At 42.1% G+C, this 19495-nt stretch overlaps 2 protein-coding genes across 5 annotated transcripts; both read right to left on the bottom strand.

Moving 5' to 3' along the window:
• Positions 1 to 496: 496 nt before the first annotated feature.
• Positions 497 to 6929, bottom strand: kifc1 (kinesin family member C1). Its single transcript, XM_062409144.1, has 17 exons — positions 6830 to 6929; positions 6488 to 6577; positions 5680 to 5779; positions 5172 to 5225; positions 4903 to 4986; positions 4526 to 4724; positions 4263 to 4428; positions 3903 to 4070; positions 3475 to 3588; positions 3301 to 3387; positions 2956 to 3153; positions 2539 to 2703; positions 2246 to 2384; positions 1888 to 2027; positions 1699 to 1772; positions 1499 to 1574; positions 497 to 1034 (listed from the first exon to the last, which is right to left on the bottom strand). The coding sequence occupies exons 2-17, from the start codon at positions 6572 to 6574 to the stop codon at positions 990 to 992; spliced, it is 1896 nt and encodes a 631-aa protein (XP_062265128.1). The 5' UTR covers positions 6575 to 6577; positions 6830 to 6929; the 3' UTR covers positions 497 to 989.
• A 1065-nt stretch (positions 6930 to 7994) lies between these two features.
• On the bottom strand, positions 7995 to 19293 carry znf384a (zinc finger protein 384 a). Of its 4 annotated transcripts, none has more exons than XM_062409839.1 (11): positions 19011 to 19293; positions 16957 to 17024; positions 15851 to 16145; positions 15081 to 15203; positions 14631 to 14707; positions 14370 to 14446; positions 14005 to 14229; positions 12266 to 12433; positions 11769 to 11847; positions 11512 to 11670; positions 7995 to 11153 (listed from the first exon to the last, which is right to left on the bottom strand). In XM_062409839.1, exons 2-11 carry the CDS (start codon positions 17017 to 17019, stop codon positions 10746 to 10748), a joined length of 1674 nt encoding a protein of 557 aa, XP_062265823.1. In that variant the 5' UTR covers positions 17020 to 17024; positions 19011 to 19293; the 3' UTR covers positions 7995 to 10745. The 4 variants fall into 4 exon arrangements, with proteins under 4 accessions (XP_062265823.1, XP_062265822.1, XP_062265825.1 ...); XM_062409838.1 differs by having other exon boundaries at positions 14544 to 14707; positions 19011 to 19288; XM_062409841.1 differs by lacking the exon at positions 12266 to 12433 and having other exon boundaries at positions 14544 to 14707; positions 19011 to 19292.
• Between the last annotated feature and the right edge of the window lie 202 nt (positions 19294 to 19495).

Genomic DNA, 19495 nt, shown 5'->3' on the forward strand with positions numbered 1-19495 from the left:
TCATTATGTCTTCCAATATTTTAGTTTACCCCGTTTCCTTATTCATAAAAAGATATCACATGTTTTAATTTCTCCTAAATTGTATTACAGACAAAGTAAATAAAATAACACTAGGGGTTAATCAAAAAGTAAAAACACAGTATTTTATAAAGAGATTTTCTTTATTTCTTAAATGAGAAGATACTCAGGGTTAAACCTAATTAGAAAAATATAAGAACTTTTCTTATTTCCTACCTTGAATTATACAATTAATTCTTCCTGAATTCTGTTAAAATTCTGATTCATTTAAAGTTGGACTAAAGCCCCATCTCTAAGAAACTGACATTAAATTCCTGGATCTACTCCAAACTGTAATGTATTCTTTCTTTGGTTCAACCCGTCCACAAACATTCTTGGAAATCAGGTCAGTGCAGTTTTTTGAAAAACCTGCCAACACACACACACAGCAAACAAAACCTAATCACCTTGGCAGAATAAGGCAAATGAAATGCAAGTAGGCCATCTACTGAAGGTCTTTATTATTTCAGCACATTAGCTCAGAGAGTACAGATGGAGAAATAATAATATAAAATACAAGATTACTACTTATCACAAGTGACACACAAAACGATAACATCCATATTTGAAATGACAGTTTACTTAAACAATTGTTTGCAGTGGAGATTAAAGCATTGACTGATTAATCAGAAAAAAACTCACTGTTTATAAAAGAGTCGTTTATATGGAGATTAAAAAAAATTGTAGAAATATGCATATGTACACATCCACTGGATTTACATAAAACGTTTAAAGAATTTTTAGAAGCCTCTTAGTGATCACTAATCAAGGCCCTGAGAATATTTAAAAGGATTTTTGATTTTTTGGTTCTGACTGATTGCCACCACAGTGCGAACCAAACAGCTCAATCTGTAAATAAAAGACAGGATTTCATGCTGCTACAATAACGGTAAAAATAAGACAAAGAACAAATTTTTTCCCAGAGCTTCACTCTACTTCCTGTTGGCACTTGCAGTCCCGATGACACAGTCGTTCACCTGAAAAAATAGCAAACACAAAACAAGAGGTGTCAACATCCAGTACACTGTTAAAACGATAGCATCGACAATATCATCAGCTCTGCTTTTACATTTTGTCATGTATTAACAGTTTGTTGGTTGGTTTGTATGTTTTTGAGGAAGATTACACAAAAAAAGTCGAATTAAATTTTGATGCAGATCCATTTGTTTCCATTTTGTGTAACATTGCAAATATTTCGACTGATTTCTCATAAAATAATTATGGGATGGATTTAGATTTTGACTGATATCTGTGAATGTGCGTAATGTGGTGCATGTTGAATTTAAGGGACGCTTGGGCCATGGTGTGCACTTTACTCAGTGCAAGCTGCTTTCATATTGTTTATGTTAAGGGGCTTCAGTTCATGTTCATGTCAGGTTTCAGCAGCCATCTCATAAAAGGCACATATTTAAAAACAACAAAACACAAAGATGCCACTGACCTTGCTGGCAAACCTCAAGGAGTTGAGCGTTTCCCCGAAGCTGTCGGCCTCTGGGGCGATGTTCACGAACATCAGGCTGGGATGAGCACAACAGAAATAGAATCAGCATGAATAAACGTATAAGAATAATGTGACACAACGTAATGCTGCATCTTATGTAGCAGACTGTTGGAGATGTGGAGATACACTAAGGAACTCACGTCTTGCTGTTTCCTCCTAAGCAGCCCTGCAGGAGGTATGTGAGCTTGGAGTTTCTGTACGGAACATAGCTCTCCTGGATGAGAAGAAAAATAAGTTCATGTCAAACAAAATAAATAAAAAAGGATTTAGATGTTCATGTAAACAAATCCCAGCATTGTCAGTTTTTATCCAAGCTCCTGCTTACAGACCTTGTTGGCCAGCGCGGTGATGACGAGGCCGAGGTTGGACAGAGAACCGTTGATGGCCGTCATCTCTTTGAAGCGCTCGCCCTGAGACTGACTCTTCACCATTCGCTCACTGCCAGCCAAGTCCACCAGGCACAGAGTGGCTATACACACAAAACCAAAACGTGTTATGAAAGTTATGAAGGCTAACAAAAGCTTGATTATAAAAGAGCTTTTTTGGGAACAGAATAAGAAGCTTCAGAGGCACAACACTGATGTTGTGTTCCAGCTGATGGCCAATGAACATTTTTGATAAAAAAAAAAAAAAATACAAGTGAGGCCATTGTACTGATGCTGGTTTAATCACTGGGGTTATACTCACACTTGCATTTGACATCCCTGCCCGAATTCACTCCCTCGATATCCAACTGGAAGACTGAATGGGAGCGAGAGGAGCGGTCGTTCTGGGCCGTCTGGGCTGTGGAGCGGTTCTGATTGGCCAGGGCAATCAGTCCGAGGACCTAGATGGAAATCAGCGACTTTCCTTACTCTTGAAAACAGTGTGTGGATACTAAAGCATCCGTGTGTACTTCTTTCACAATTTCAAAATGAGCAAGTTTATGTTGTTTATCATCATGTGGTTTTAACAGCTGAGATATAACTGTTCCGCTGTACCTGATCCTCGTTGGAGACCTTTTCATAGGTGAGGTTGGTGATGGTCACCTCATTGTTGGTTGACTTTCGGATTTCATGTTCAGGCCTCTTGCTGGCTTTGCCGGTGTAGAGGAGGTCCTTCAGGGTCTCGTTGTAGATTTCAACAAAGCTTGCTGTGAAGGTGAACTGAGGTAAAACACAGACACAATTCCTGTTTGTTATTATATCTCCTCCACAGCTAAAAACATTCAGAGATATAAGAGATGTAAATGAATATTGAGGATTTTATTTATTGCTCTAGGCTCCACACCACAATATCTAATTTGCAGACCCTGGCTCCAGATGATGTTAAAAGCACAAGATGGCTGCAGCTCAATATTTGAGCTTGGATTACCTCTTTACCTGAATGCTCTCGCATGAATCACAGACCACACTAACCTCCCAGCCTTGTGCTCCTAGTTTCTCAGCTGCTTTGAAAATTTGCTGCACAGCTCTGGGAATGACGCCTCGGGTCTGGTCAAACTCGTCTCCCTCCATGGTGTATGTCTTTCCACTTCCTGTCTGGCCATAGGCAAAGCAGCAGACGTTGTAGCCGTCCAATGCTGACTGCACCAGCAGAGAGATCTCCTCAAAGACCTGGAAATAAGGTGAAATGGTCATTGTGGAATTTCCTTAACAAAATATGTGAATAAAAAAAAAAAAAATACCTTTGAATTATTCATTATAACTCAAAGATTGCTTTATAGAAAGTACTGTAAGCTGTGACACATGATTAGTGTTTACCTCTTGTTGTGAGGAATCGGGGCTAAACACACGGTCAAAGTTGAAGTTGTAACTCTTCTGAGTGTCAGCAGTTTTGCCTGTATGAGACTGAAAAGAAGGAGGAGGGTAAAGAAAACAGTTTCTGGGACCACAAACATTCCTGTGAGAGATGTGGAATGCTGATAGGATGCTCACCTCCTCTGTTTTGGCCAGAGTTATCATCTTGTTGTCACTGGCCGGGAGCTGGATCTGCTTGCTGAGGCCTCCACCAACCAGTGGACGCACTCTGCAAAAAACCCTGATGTTGCCCTGCGTGAGAAAGATGATGGACAGATTAGTCTGAGTCCTAACTACCACGTTTAGATTTTATAATCTAATCTCTGCTGTCTAATCTAGAGTTTTCAAGCATCTAATACTGAGAAGTTTTGAAATTCTACTAGCCCAGTTTTAGTTTTAAAACGTTGGGGCCTTGTTGTGGTATGAACGGGCAGAGACTGAGACATTTGGAGACTCAACTGCAGAGTAAACAAGTCAACTTCTTGATGTTAACATCGGTCAGTGTAAACCCAGCACACAGATCAGCTGAAAGGCCTTCGAGAGTTGTTAAGGTCACGATAACTCACCTTGAGCTCCTGAATGGCATTGTGGAGCCGCCTGCGCTCCATTTCACCGGCATGAAGGTCGTCTTTTTGCTGGACCATGGTCTCTTTGAGACAGCGGACTTCTTCTTCAGTGTCTCTGAGGGTTCCCTGCACGCGGGTCAGAGTTGTTTCCTGCACTGAGAGCTTCATCTGGAGTAAAAAAGGAGGAACAACTGAAACATCTTTTCACAAAATCGGAAAATATTGTTTTGGTTTTAGGACAGTAAGGTTCTTAAACAGTTGACCAGTTGTTTGCTCTGATGAAAAAGAAGATGTGTGTGTAATTATACTGCACAATGAAGATCACTAGTATTCTCTGTTGACTAGCAGGTGACGTTATACCTTAAGAGTTTGTAGCTCTGTCTCTTGACTGTCTCTGAGCGTCTCCATGACCTTGTATTTGCCCTCCAAGTTGGACAGCTCCTTTTGAAGAGTGCTCTTATCACAAGACACTTGCTCCAACTCATCCCGGACCCCTGACAGGGCCTGCAGCTCCTCTTCGTAGTCACTAATGGATTACAAAGAGACAAATGAGTGACATTACAATGTAATGGCAGTAAAACGTTCAATTTAATACATTTTTCCGAATGAATCGGTCCTGGTACCTGATCTGGTTTCTCTGCTTTTCTAGCTCTTTCTCCATTACTTCCACTCTTGTCCGACTCTGGGTCATGGAGCCTTTCAGAGCCTCATTCTCCTGGTTGACAGATTTGAACTTGGTCTGGTAGTTACGGATCTTACCCTCCATGTCGCTGACCTTGCCCTTCAGGTCCCACGCATGCCGTTTATTGGCGGCGCCTCCACCTGTAAACGAGAGCATCAGCAACAGCCATGACATTTCCTATCAGACCTCATCTTCCCCAGTTCTTATTTCAGTCCCTTACGGAGAAACTCTTTTGCCCTTTTCACACAATTGCAACATTTGTAATTTGCGAGGAAGGCAAGTAAAAAAACACTGCCATTTATTTAACTAATTTCTCACCTGCTTTTGCCCCAGTGGCTGCAACTGGTTGTTTCACATTGCCTGCCTTTGCTGAAGTTGCTGCTACAGATGGTTTTAGGACACCTGATGGGACAAAATGTGGTGATGGAAAATGCATAAAAATGAGCACAGATGTTCACATAATAGATTTATTACCAATATAATGATAGATTGCGCTAAAGAAACAAAGAATTTTTGAATTGTCTCATCAGCTGGTAAACACATCTCCAGGTTAAAGGTTAGTGAACTCAATGCTTCCATGGTCTTACCTCTGGAAGGACCAGCAGCCACGGTGGCAGCTCCCATGCTCCTGACTGGCTTCACTGGGTCCGGAAGAAAAGACAAACATCAAAATAAGAAATACACTTCTTAGAGCTAAAATGTTTTTAACCCTTAATAATGTCATTGATTGCCTAACAGGTAAGAAACACCTGGCAGAATTAAAATGAATAAAACAATGGAACATAAACAAAAAATAGCAAAAAGATACAATTATAGATATAAATTATCAAATAATACAATAGTCATTGAGGAAAACTTGAAGGGGGGGTTTGAAAGAAGCCAGAGAGTTAGTCCGTCTACGTTTAATTGGCAGCAAATTCCATAATGTTATTGTTATCAGACCCTTACTGCAGGGAGGAAATGTATTTAAGGCTTGATACTTTGATAAAATGAAAAGTATCGAGCTTGACTTTAGAAACATAAAGAAGATTTGAAAGATAAGCAGAAAGGCAAAGCTTTTCTGGTGTGAGAATCAGGTTTGAGATGTTAACTCACAAAGAGGGGCCCTGGCTGCAGCAACAGGCCGCTGCTTCCCACCGATGACTGTCGCTGCCGCCTGTGGTTTGAACGGCTCTGGGTCCTTCCGAGTCCTCTTCTGCAAACACACACAAAACACCATCAGCACAAAGCGGGAGCAACACATCAACAGTTCGGTCTATAGAAGAGATCTCCTTTGTTCTGTACACCCATGTATAATAAATACCTCATCCTTTTAGGGACACGTTCAAATTGGCTCTGTGGATCAATATTGTTATTGGCTTCTTAAATATCGGACTAAGTTGCAAAAAGATGTATTCTTAAGAGTATTACATAAAATATAATATCATTATCACAATGATTCCCATCTGTAGCAAAAGCAGTCGGAGAGAAGAACAGTTTTGCGGTCTGCAAATTGATCAGAAATGTAGAACTATGAAAACAAATTATTGCAAGATATAAAATAAATACAACTTAAATATCTGCATTAAGCACCAGATTATCCATTATTACAAGTCAACATGGCGATGTACTGCAATATTGATATTTTGTCCCAACCCAGGCATACAAGTATACACTCACAACAGTATACAGTATGATGGGAATGTAAGAATGGTATGTATCTATATAAGTTTGGGGTATTTCACAATAAGAGGCATACATATTGTATAATATATATTATGTTATACAGATAGAAATTCAGGGATTGTCTTCGACCTTCAGGATTACCAAAACTGTCCTTAAACTTAAGGAACTAATAATAGTTCTTGTCATTGTTCCTCAGTGCATCGCAGATAACAGATGTGTCTTAGTGTTGAGGACGAACCTGAGCAGGAGCACAGTCCGGGCCATTCTCTGAGCCGCTGCTGCTGGTGAGGACTCTCTTACTGGACATCACCGGTAAACGGGACATGCTCTGTCCACAGTCAGGAGGGAGAAGATCCATGTTAGCAAACCACAGAGAAAACAAAGTCTAACTCAGCAGGAAGGAGAATGCAACTGATCCACATTAGCTTAAAGTCAGGGAGCAGCCGTTAGCCACATCGCTGACGTTAGCCGCCATTAACTTGAAGAAACAGGAAACAGCTCCACTGAATGAGCGGAGGAACCGGGTTTTAGAACCGCGCGTTCACACTTTGCGTGATTCGTATGAAAAGTGAGTTCTTACATGGATGAGAACAGAAAACTTGGAGGACGATGATTCTTCTGCTCCGCGTCCGGACGTTTGAATTCAAATTCAACTGCTGGGCTCGGCGCTCCCGACACGCTGCCGTGATTGGCTGAGCCGCCGCAACCCACGCCCCTTTGTGTTGATGTGTTAGTCATACTGCACTGAACGTCCCGCTCGGGCGGGATACACGGGGTTTGAACAGTTTAAAGGCAAAATCTCAATATTGATGAGTGAAACGAGTCGTGCTTTTAATTCACTGTCTCCCCGTCACTGTAAACAGATCTTATTTGATCTATATCAACATTTTATCATATTTATATTTAGTCTATGAACCTCACGAAGTAAAGTTAGCTCACCTCTTTAACATGTTTTTTAAATAAATAATAATTAACTTTTTTTTTAGTATTTGTTATTCCAGAGCTCTCCTTGGTTTTTAAATTCAAAGCCAGTTGTTATCACTTCCTCTTTACCGACACTGATATTACATACAAATATCTGTAGTCAAGGCCCTAATGAAATTCAATAAACAAACACACAAACCAACCAACAAACACACAACAGATGCAACCCCTTAAAAGATGTAATAACTTATTTTAATAAGCTCAGTAGTCAGTTATATAATGTCTATAATAAAAAACGCTGGCTGGTCCCTGCACAGTTGTTTGCATTTAATATTTAAAACATTACGTCACTAAGGTTTTTGCCTAATTTCACTGTCTTTCCTGTACAGATGCAAATGAATGTTGATGGTATTACATTTTTTCAATATACATTGAAGAACTGCAGATCAGTTGCTGTATATTTATTCTCCGTCATTGACAAACCTGATTGCTATTTTGAACTATTGTGTGAATAACTTTTTTCTTCCCAACACACAGACACTTGCAATATTTTAACTGGTATCAGTTGTGAACTGTTTACTCACTGTCTGATTATTTTGTCTTCCACAGAGAATCTTTCGTCTGTATATCATTCCAGTTTTTTTTTCAAATTGATTAGTAACACAATAACACAAAGTTCGCAATTCAAGCTCAACAAAATGCAGACACAACTTGAGCCTCAAAATGTATCAAACAAGTAAAAGATAAATAATAATCATACATACTTGTCAGGGCCATACGGACGGAGAGTTTACAAAACAAACAGACACAAGACAATAGAGCAATTTCTTCATAAACTGTTTTTTAACTTTATTCTCCTTAAGGGAAGAAACAGTCTGTTCAGATGAGCAGGAGGTGTAACTGTGCATACAGTATGCCAGAGTGTAGCATAAGAGGGCAGTTAATACCTGTAATATTATCAGGAAAATCAGTAATAACATTAACATGAATATTGGGAATGGGTTATTTTTCATAAAAAGACACAATGAAGTACAGGGAGGAATATATGTGTAGACACCAGCCCTGTGTAGAGGCCGTCAGAGCATTGTGATTGGGCAGAGCACAAAAACATGGCAGCAGTGTCCCAGGTCAACAACGTCACAGCCTCATTACCTCCACCAAGGAGATCAGGTTTTTGTCTGCGTTTGTTTCGTCGTTAGCAGGAATACACAAAAAACATACTGAACCTATTTCCATTAAATTTAGAGGGATGGGCCATGACCAAGGAAGAGGTTTAGGTCCAAATGTTAATGCTGGTACTGGAATTGTTTGCACTTTCCTTAACATTATGAGATATATCAAAAATGTTGTTGCTTTCTCAGAGATTTCATGGATCTTTTTGATGAAAATATGTCATATTTATACGACTCATAAATATGAGTGCTTGCAATTTCGTGCAGGTCCAAATGATAATCTGGATAGAGTGAAATTAAAGGTGGTTTCCAAATAGGACTGCCTTTTTTTTTATAATTAAGATTAACAAAGTTAAAGTGTTCATGGAGAAATTCCCAGCAGAACTACAGCAACAACAAACAATTTGTGAGAACCCTCTTCTGGCAAATTCAAAGGATTATCTTATCCCCATGTCCATCTCTGCTAACTGCTCTGTAATGTTTGAGGTTCGGTTGAAGTCTAGAAAAGTTTAATGGATGAGTGGGATTGAAAGTGCAGCAAATGTTTCTTTAGTCACACCTTACAAAAGGGAAAAAAAACGAATAACAGAGCAAACTTTTTGTAAATTTTTGTAAAGACTTCTCTTTCTCACTCTTTGCAGACTTTGTTGAGCGTAGCAGTTACGTTCTGTCAGTGTGAAGGTGACCTGGGACACGGCCATGATTTGGTACTTGTTCATTTGAGTTCCTTTAGTTTCTGTATAAGCAACACACAGGACACACTTCCCTTATACAGATGAAAAAGTCTTTTCTATCTATTTTATGTACAGCATACTGAAATACAATAATGCCTCAGTTTGATAATAATGTGGATAATATTTGCAATACAGTTATAATGAAAGTAGTAATAATATGTATGAAAAGGTCTTTAAAAAAAGATTGATAACAGTACCTGTCAGCCATTTTTATCACACAATCATTATTTCCCCAACAATGTCAAGTTGGGCAGTCTCTACTCTCCGGAGGTTAGTTAACTGTCTTCCTCTGAATAAAAAAGGAACAAAAACACTCTGTACAGTCTTTCCCCTGTTCCCTTCACATTCATACTATCACCTGGCTTTCTCATCTATAGTTCATACGTTCCTCTGTTGGTAGAAAAATACATACATGATATATTAAAAAAATTACAATGATGACAAACATAGGCGTGAAGTACGAGCTTCACTAAGTGCGTTCTTTTGACCCCTCCCGCCCCAGCGACCCACTCGCTCCCTCTCCTGTTTACATCTTGCTCTGCTGCCGATCCCTCACATTTAGTGCTTTCTCCAACCGCTCGTCTCTGTCGTTCAATACTTTGGGAAATGGCTCCTCAACTCCCCAATGTCTGAGGGGAGGTGGTGTAAATAAGGACAACATGATTTGTGAAATGATCGCTGAGATTCAGCCTCAGGCTTTAAACCAATTCCAGAACACACCACGCCCTTATCTTTCAGTAGCTCTGCGTCACTGTTTCAGTTGCATTATTTTTTTTTTTTTTTCAAGACCGATTCCTTCTTCTTTCCCTCCCTTGTTTTGGCTTGAACTAAATACTGGAGAATGTTCAGATTAATGTGATCTGAATGTGTTATAAAACAACCACACCATTCTCTGGACTGTTAATGTTCAGAGAACAATGTAATTTTTCTTTTTATAGATATTTTACACCTCAATCCTCCAATGATGCATATTGCAAACAATGCAATAAAAAAGAGATGTGACACTGGTGAGCCGCTTCAGCAAGATTCTCAGAGCAGGACTGCTGGTTTAGCATTCTAAGTGCATTTTAAAGAGCAAGTTGATTTAAGTTAAAATTGGAATAAAGATGCCTCAGGTCTGGATTTAATTTCCACCTGAATAATCATCAAAAGACTTAAAATATCAGATGAGGATTCGGAAGTCTTCACAAACTGGAGGAACGTGGCTCCAGGCTGAAGAATAAACCTCTTATATCTCTTTCCTCAACCAGCATTTCTGATGAGAGAAAGTTTGCACCATGTTGGCTCAGGAATCGGAAACATATAGTAAAATATCTGTGGTTGACCAAGTAATTTTATCCTCTACTCAACATTGAAGCTTCTTAAAATGTAGGAAAAATTGTCACTGAGTGAACGAAATTAGACATTTTGAATCTTTGACCATAAGCGAGCAACTCCTTTGAAATAGTGTCACTCGAAGCCACAGGGAAGTGAAACAAAATGGATTCCACTGGTTCCTTATACAAGTATCAATAAACCAGATGATCTAGTTAACAACTTCCACCAAATATTAGCCATTTTTCTCCTCGCTACAATATTGAACAGAGTCAAATTAGTTGTTCATTTGGACCTTTTGTTTTTACACTGCAGACACATTAAGTAATTCCTCAGAGTGGGACGATGCAGCCTATGAGTTCATGTGCTCCACCTGTATGGCTGATGTGGAGACGGTGAGGCAAAGGTCTTTGTGGACCACCGGCAGGTCTGCCACCGACACCGGTTTGTACTGGATCTCACCGGCTGCCACTGTCTTGTATTGATGCAGGTCAAATGGACACTGAACCACAGCTTCCGTGGATTGCTGGTAGCTGCCTTGAGGTCCTGCGTTAGGGTTCTGGTTGCTATTATTTGGGTTGTTCTGGCTTTGGAGCTGGCTCACTCTGCCTGCACCGCCTCCTCTCCCTCGGCCACGGCCTCTGCCCCTGCCCCCTCCTCCGCCTGGCGTCAGGCCCTGGGCCTGCTGAGCAGCTACTGTTGCTGCCACTGTTAGTGGGTCGGGGTTGTGCTTCCTCATGTGTTTCATTAGATACGTCTCCTGTAGTAAAGGAGAGAAAAATAGAAGATAGATGAGGGCAGGACAAAAGAAGGGGTACATCCAAGTGCAGTGGTTTCTCGTCTACGTTTCTGTCAAAGACCCTGTTCAGACCTGACATCAACATCCTGATTGATTCCATCACAAGTTCAGGTCTGAACGCACCCAAATGCCTCCAGAATACATCTTGCAATCTGATCACTCAGGCCACATTTGGACAAAGTCAGGATGCATTTTAACGCCAGGTGTGAACAGACGGAAACAACGCTGTCTACCTGTGTTTGGATCTCTCACATGGACAACATGGACAAAGTTAGACCAGAGTCTGTCTCTTCTGTTAAACCTTAATGCGAGAGCTTACCGAGGTATAGGATCGGTTACACAGGCCGCAGGAGAAGAGCTTGGCGTGTTTGACAGTGTGTGTGGACAGGTGCACCTCCAGGCTGGCAGCATCGGTGTAACCCCGGTTACAGTTGTGGCACTTGAACGGCTTGTCTTTGTTGTGCTGCCGACGGTGAGACTGAAGGGAGGAAACATACAGGGGTCAGTTAAGAAAGACAAAAAGGGATAAGAGGAAATCAAATCAGAGAACATTTCATCGGCAGTGAATTTATTTACCTGTAGGTTGGACAACTGAGTGAAAGCTTTTTCACAGCCAGGATGGTTACACTTGTACGGCCGGTCACCGGTGTGAATCCTACAAAAACAGATGTGAGTTTATCACAGGCATAGAGAAAATGAAAATCTGAGTGATTTGCACTATTGTGAGTAATTAGTATGTTTCTTCGTATCCAAACCAACATAGTGTATATCAGTTTCCCACAGCATCACAAATCACTGTTGACATGAATGCACGAGCATTAAGACCAAAGCTTGGTATTTTCTCACGCTTTAGTTTCTCCTTCATTTAATTTCACTGCAATAAAAACTTTTTTATTCTCGTTTTATTAGGATTAAAACTTTAGTTTCACTTTACCCCCGGTAAAACATGGCAAATCATCATGTCTTACACATTTTAAAGATGCTATAAACTCTCTACACACCTGCTCCCATACATGCAGACATAAACACACACTCAGACGTTCGAATCCACCCAGCCCATCCCAGACCAGTACCGTGTGTGCTGCTGTAGGTGACTGAGCTGCCTGAATGTTTTCTGGCAGTAGGAGCAGGAGTAGGGCTTGGCCCCAGTGTGGATGCGGATGTGCTGGGACAGGTAGCTGGAGTTGGCAAACGACTTGGAGCAGTGGGGACACTTGTGGGGCTTGGACTCAGTGTGGTTTCTAACACCAGGACCGGAGGGTTGAGGGGGATGGAGAGAGAGAAACAGAGAGAGAAACAGCGAGAGATTTTTAAGCTACAGCATGACCAAAATTCATGATGAACTGAACCAAATCATGCGTTTAACAGGATCTGCGATCACACGCGTTGATCATAGATTGTTAAGTACGACAGTGTGCTCTTTGTGCTGCGTCTGAGTTGTGAAAACACAGAACAAAAACATACAGCAAGCACAGTCACACTTTCTCTCTCTCTCTTGCAGTCTCTCTCTTGCAGTCTCTCTCTCGCAGTCTCTCTCTATTTGGTATGGGTGTGTATTTTGTATAATATATGTGAATATCTGGCCATGTGGGCGACCAAAGGAGCAAATATTCCTGTTAAAAACAAATGGCCTGAATCCCCAAAAGAAAAGCCAGTGCATGGCAATAAGGTAAATGAAAACATAGAGAAGGTGAATGACAAGGTCAAACATCAAATTAAAACATTTATCTGAGCTGTGACGACATGAACAGGAGAAAGCTGCTTTCATTGTCAAACGCATGTCCAACCATTCTCTGATAAGCAGCTTTGTCCCTTTTGCACATGGGATCATGCAGCTGTTGAAAACATGCAGGGTTACTTGGTGTAGAAAAAAGACAGACAATAATGTGCACTGATTTAAAGCAACAATGTGTAACGTTTACTGAGCAGCAGCGCCCCCTGCAGCCACACGTGGTGATTCATTCTGTTGGGCTTCGTGTCCGAGCGATGAAGTGGTTTTAACGTGGAGAAAAAGTGTGAAGTGGAGCTCTGACTGTCGTCCAACTCACTGAACGCAGGATATTACTCATTATCCCCGGCTTCCTGAACCAGAAGAGCTCCGCTGTAACAAATCCACCAAACTCTGTCTAGACGTTTTCATATTTTGAAAGTTTTCTGGCTGAATATTGGAGATAATCACTGGTTTTTAATGTTTTCTAAGACTTTTCAATGGATATACAGTTCAGCTTTACTCTTCAACTTGCTGCACCTGATTCTGAGAATGTCAATTTTATTGAAAAGGGAACTGTTTAAAAATAATGAGTGACACCTACGACAGTGAAAGATCTGCAGAAGGTGATTCAAACCAAAGATAGAGGTGGATCCAAAGAGTCACCAAGACCAGGCAACATGCATGCAATACCAAGCCAAGCCAAGCGTATGATGATAACACGGGCAGGATGAGAAACGTAACATCAGCCTCCTGAGAAATTCAGGTATATTTCAGAGGCAACTGGTTCTGTAAGATGACTCAACCATCTACCAGAGCATCCATCACCGCACTCAAGGAGGATTTTAGCTCATAATTCACTGAGTCCTCTTCTGGTAATATCTCAGTGACAGAAAAATAAATTGATGAATACACAATTACTAGATTGTGCAAAAAAGGGGTTTACACTGTCAACACACTCCCAATAAATCTCTAACTTACCATCCCTTCCTCCCTTCATTCATCACCACAAACAGACCCACACACAACAGAAACACACATGCACAAGAGTGCAACTCCCCCCAACCCCCTCCACAGACACACACGACCCACTCAGCTCAGTACCGTGTGTGCTGCTGTAGGTGACTGAGCTGCCTGAATGTTTTCTGGCAGTAGGTGCAGGAGTAGGGCTTGGCCCCGCTGTGGATGCGGATGTGCTGGGACAGGTAGCTGGAGTTGGCAAACGACTTGGAGCAGTGGGGGCACTTGTGGGGCTTGGCCTCGGTGTGGGACTTGGCGTGGATCTGCATGTCGGACTTGCTGAAGAATGTCACTGCACACATCCGACACCTTGGTGAGTGAGAAAGACAAAGAGAAGAACATTTTTTTATAGATTTAATGTACAAATCCTGTACATTCCCATGATTATAGGATCTGTATTAACATGTTCTGACTCTTTCTCTATCAAATAATCGAATCTAATCGACTACCTGTAGGATTTGGGGCCATCCTTGCTAGTATGATCATCCTCATCATTTGACAGGTCGTATGGATCAGCAGTGTGGTGCTACAACACAATGTCAACATATTAGTTTTGCTGAGAGGGAAAGAAAATATATACTATATATAAAATATACATGTAAGTATGTATATATGATAGGCACCTGTCCACCAGCAGCTAGATGAGCAAGTATTAATGTATCGCTTCCTGGAGGAAGGACCCCACCTACTCCCGCCACTCTGCTCATCACCTGTTTGCTCTTCCTGCCTCGCTTCGATGGCGTCGGCATTACAACAGCAGGAGGGAGGGCAAAGTCCTGCTTCTTGTCTGGAAACAAGAGAAAAGTCAAAAGAAACCAGGGGCTGCGTTCCAGGTGGTGCTGTTGAGCCATTAGGCCACGCCCATTCCAAATACTCCAGAATACGTAAATTTTCACCACTTTCTAATTTACTGCAAACTTTAGCAACCTTTTGAGCCTTTTGAAGCCTTCAAAAAGCCCATTCTTTCGTCCCGAGAAAAAAAATAATGATAACAATAATCATTTCAATTTCAATAGGGCCTCCAACCGTTCGGTGCTCGGGCCCTACAACGAGAAAACGCATGACTAGTTCCTGCCTCAGGATGTGAGATAGACATGAGCATGTCCATGATTGCACATGATGGATACATGTGGAAGTGACTGAAGTGATGGGGACTGTACCTGTGTTTGAGGGGTGCAGTGCAGACACTATCATGGTGGTGGCAGTGTTGGGTCCAGCTACAAAGGACTGCGTGGAGGCAGTGGGGACCAGTGTGCCTTGAGAGGTGGTGATCACTAACCCCGCTAAGAGGAAAAGATTTTTAATTTCAATCTCTAGGCATGTGAGACGATTATTACTTTTACAACAGACTATTTGGATTAAAGTTATTTGGACCATCATCGTTCAGGTTCTAAACTTGTATCTTAAAGGAGATATATGATATTTTTTCAGTATTTCTTTTCTCTTGTGTGTTACATAGATTTGAATGTGTGTAAAAGTTCTTCAAATTTTAAAAGCTTAAGGTCCAAACACTGACTAATCACAGCAGACTGACTTTACAGAAGTGGGACTTAAAGAGACGGGAGCTAAAACCAACTGATTGAGACAGAGGCTGACAAGAGGAGCTGCAGCGATGGACAGTTGGAGGAAAGTGATGTTTATTCTGAACATTAGCGTATGTTAAGCTTTTACAGAAATAACATTGACTTAAATGATCAACTTGAACATGTGTAGGTGTCTCCATATGTCTCCTTCATCACCTGGGAATAATGACACTGAGTAGAAAGAGACTTTACTGGATCTATAGAAAGAATCTGTTGAAACTTAGTTTTCCTGACGCTCATGCACCCATCTCACCAACACATATCATACGACTACAGGGAGATGGTGAATGGAGTTGGGGATGTCATGATTCAGGAAAGAAAAAGGTGGGACACAGCTGCCTACTAACCTGCAGTCATGATGCCCGTGGAGGGAACAGGCAAAACCGTGACGTTCTGGGAGGTGTGCGTTTGGTGCAGGTGCCCCCCTCCGCCACCTCCCCCTGCGCTGCCCCCACTTCCTTCCTGTTTCGGGACCAGTCGAACACCGCCCCCTGCGTCCACTGAGCCGGGGATGGCGAGCACAGCCATAGGGTAGTGGGGGGAGGAGGTGGACGACGTAGAGGATTGAGAGAAGGAGGCTGCATTGGCCTTCTCCAGGCCTAGCTGCTCCTTTGCCTTGTTCAGGAACATGGCGTTCTCAATCTAAACAAGGATGAGTGGAGGGCAGGGATGGTGGAAAGAGGAAGGAAGAGAGGAAGAGTGAAGGAATAATGAGGAAAAGAGTGAAGGATTGGTAAGGGTTACATTTTGGTGTAATAACAGGGTAATGGTGGGATTAAGAAGAAAATGAGAATGAATTAAGAAAGAGAGATGAGGAACCAGGGGTTTTGAAGAGGTGAGGAAGAGGAAAAGTAGCATAATGATAATTAATGGAGTCAGAAGTTGAATGAGGAAGAAAGAAGTTGCAAAGGACAAAGAGAAAAGGACAAAAAAAAAGACATATGGGAAGACAGGCAGAAGAAAAGTGACGCATGGTTTAGATGGAGAAAAAGAGAGTAAAAGAGGTGGAAGAGGAAAGTTCACAGAGGAAAAAAACGTAAGATGAGAAAGAGAAGATAAAAAATGATGTGGAGAAAATAGTGTGATGGTGAAAGAAGAAGGGATGGAAGAAGAATAGAAAGAATAAGGGGAGGTTTTCCAAAGCAGGATGAGGAGAGTGAAGGATGGGAGTGGGTTAGGGAGAAGACAAGGAGGAGAGGAAGGCAGTGGGAGAGTGAGAGAGGAGAGAACGAAGGCATGGTGAGATGGAAAAAGTGAATGAAAACAAGAGATAAGAGGTTGAAGAGAGGAGAGGGACAGGAGTGATCACGTGAACCTTCACAGAACTCAAGTTACTTTAATGTGAGGTTAACTTGACCAGCGAAGTGAGTGGTGTCATTTAAAACAAGTTCAGGGTCAAGACCACTACACCATGTGTATTTCAAAACAATTACAACAATAAGGTTGTCTCTACCTGTCCTTGTACAGTTGGGATAGGAGACCAAAAGTATGATGAGTTGAAATGAGAATCGTCCATTATTTCTGTAATTAAAAAGCAAGACACTTAGAAAACACCCGTCCTCCTCCTCCTCCTCCTCCTCACTATGACCTTATATGAACCATCATCTTCGTTTGTTTCCTTTCCTTATCTCCTCTCCTCCGAACCCGTCACGTTTAAGGATCAGTGTGGAGTTGGAAGCCTTTGACAATTCAAGGTGCCTGAAATGTTTTTCTGATTTATGCTGCTGTGTTTGTCTTTCTTAGTTTGATCAGATTCACAGAGAAGAGGATGTGAAAGGAATCAGGCGAAGATGTTCACTCCCAGAAAGGATGGATGCCAGAGCTGAAACACTAATGATCATAGGTCTTGGAGGCTTTTTGTAATGTTTCATGACAAAGTCCATGCACTTGCTCATAAGTCTCTTTGACAGCATGTGTCATTGTTAACGTGTCAGAAAGTTGTTGGTGAGGTAACATGGCTGACTTCTAAATAACATCCTTTCTAAGAGTGCCTACAGTTTATTGAAAACAACCCCAGCTGTTTAAGGCTTTGTTCAAAAACAGTTGCTCCTGATCTTTTCAGGAACTTTTAATGCCAGCTCCATTTATAAAATGTGAGAGTGAGCACATGTGAGAAAACAGCAGGAAATTCACAGCGAAGCGAGTGGGCGTGTTTTAACATTTCGTGCGACTGAAGCAAAATTGGAAGAATGTTATGATGGGAATGAGCTGACTAAGAAAAGGCAACGAGATTCCAAAGCTTTGGGCGATAACGGCCGTCGCTGCTGTCAACAAAACCATGTGATTTCCTCATCAGGACTCATGTCATGTCCTGTTTGCTCCACCCCTCGCCTGAATGTTCTGGGGATTTTCCTGTTGATGTGAACACCTCAACCTGCACAATCTCCTGCTGCCTCTTCATGTGTGGAGGAAACCCCGGGAAATGTCCAAACCCAATTTTTAAAAACATTTTCCTTCGTTCGCGTCTGAAAACAGCTTTTCACCCTGATAACTCAACCTGTTTCCTGACACACAGGCAACACGTCCTCTGCAGCACACAGGAGGAAGTGTCATAGTGTCATCGTCTGATGTCGGCATGTGTTTGCACTTTATTGTCAACACACTCTGCTCCTGCTGCAACAGTAAAATGAGCTATGAGACCGGACTTTGTGTTTGCATGTGAAGTCTGTTTACATGCAGAGCCACCAGAAGCATGCATGTGATTACATGTCAGTAAAGAGGAGCTGACATTCAGTGTAACTGACAGTCAGCGGGAGAACAGGCCCATGAAAGATAAACTTTTGACACAGATAATCTAAGGTGACGTTATATCGCTTATATATCGTGCATAACATTGGCAGAGTGTAATAATACATGTGCATGTGTTATTTCCCATGAGCCTCCTCTCCCCGCTGCAGCTGCACCACCTGTAAATGTCGGGGATGCCTCTAAAGGCAGAATCACTGCAGGTATGTGGCAGCTCGGCGGCAGATCTGAGATCTGCTCCTCAGAGCCGTGTTTCCGTCCAGTGACCCGAGAGACATTTGTGAACGCGGGTCACAAGCCGCCTGCAGAGCTGTGGTACAGCTAGCCGCGGGCTAACGTTAGCAACTGCGTAAACAAACACGAACTACGGTCGGATGGACGGAGCAGCTCAGGGACACTAGCGCTAGCTGCTAGCAGGACGAGGGGCGCTAGCAGCTAACTCGCCTCCATGAATGTTCTCCTTTTGTTCGCTGCAGCCACACGCAGGCCCGTGTGTCGCTGCGGGGAAGCAGGTGAGTAAACCCGGACACGCTCGCTCCCTACGCCCCCATCCTCCACTCGGTGCTCATCTCACTGCGAGAACAGGGAAACTGAAAAAGTCTCCGATTTAAAAAAAAAAAAAAAAAAAAAAAAACACAAGACAGAAAAAACGCAGGAGTGAGGCAGACGCAGCTCGGTGCAGACTTCCGGCGGCCGGTGCTGCGCGAGCCCGTGGAAATAACACTTGTTTCACGGTTGGTTAACGGCTCCGGGGATAATTACCGGTGGGATCGGGGTCCCGTCGACCCCCCGCGGCCTCCGCACGTCCCGACGGAGGAAACTTTGTGGAAATCCTCAAACCTCAGATCTGCCTCTTTTTTCTTCTTCGCTTTTTTTCCCTCCGGCTCGTCGTCAGCGTCAAGTGGCACATAGTCAACCCGCAGCATTTCCGGTCCCACCTTTCAGAAATAAAACCACCGCAGTTAACAGGCAATTCGGCTTTAAAGGGAAAGTTCAGCGAGAACAATTATAATTCACTTGTTATCTACTGACCACTATTAGTGGGTGAAGTGTTTGATTCTACAAAACACAGTTTCATGTTTCATATTCCCCTAACCTTGATATGACTGTTTGCTCTCTGGGGATTTATCCTATTGTTTTCATTCTTCCCACTATTTGCTGTATTTGATACCAATTGATTGATTGATTTGATAGATAGACACTTTATTGATCCCAATGAAAAGCTAATGGGGATATGGACAATGCAA

This window comes from Platichthys flesus, chromosome 17 (assembly GCF_949316205.1).
Source record: "Platichthys flesus chromosome 17, fPlaFle2.1, whole genome shotgun sequence".
Taxonomy (NCBI): Eukaryota; Metazoa; Chordata; class Actinopteri; order Pleuronectiformes; family Pleuronectidae; genus Platichthys; species Platichthys flesus.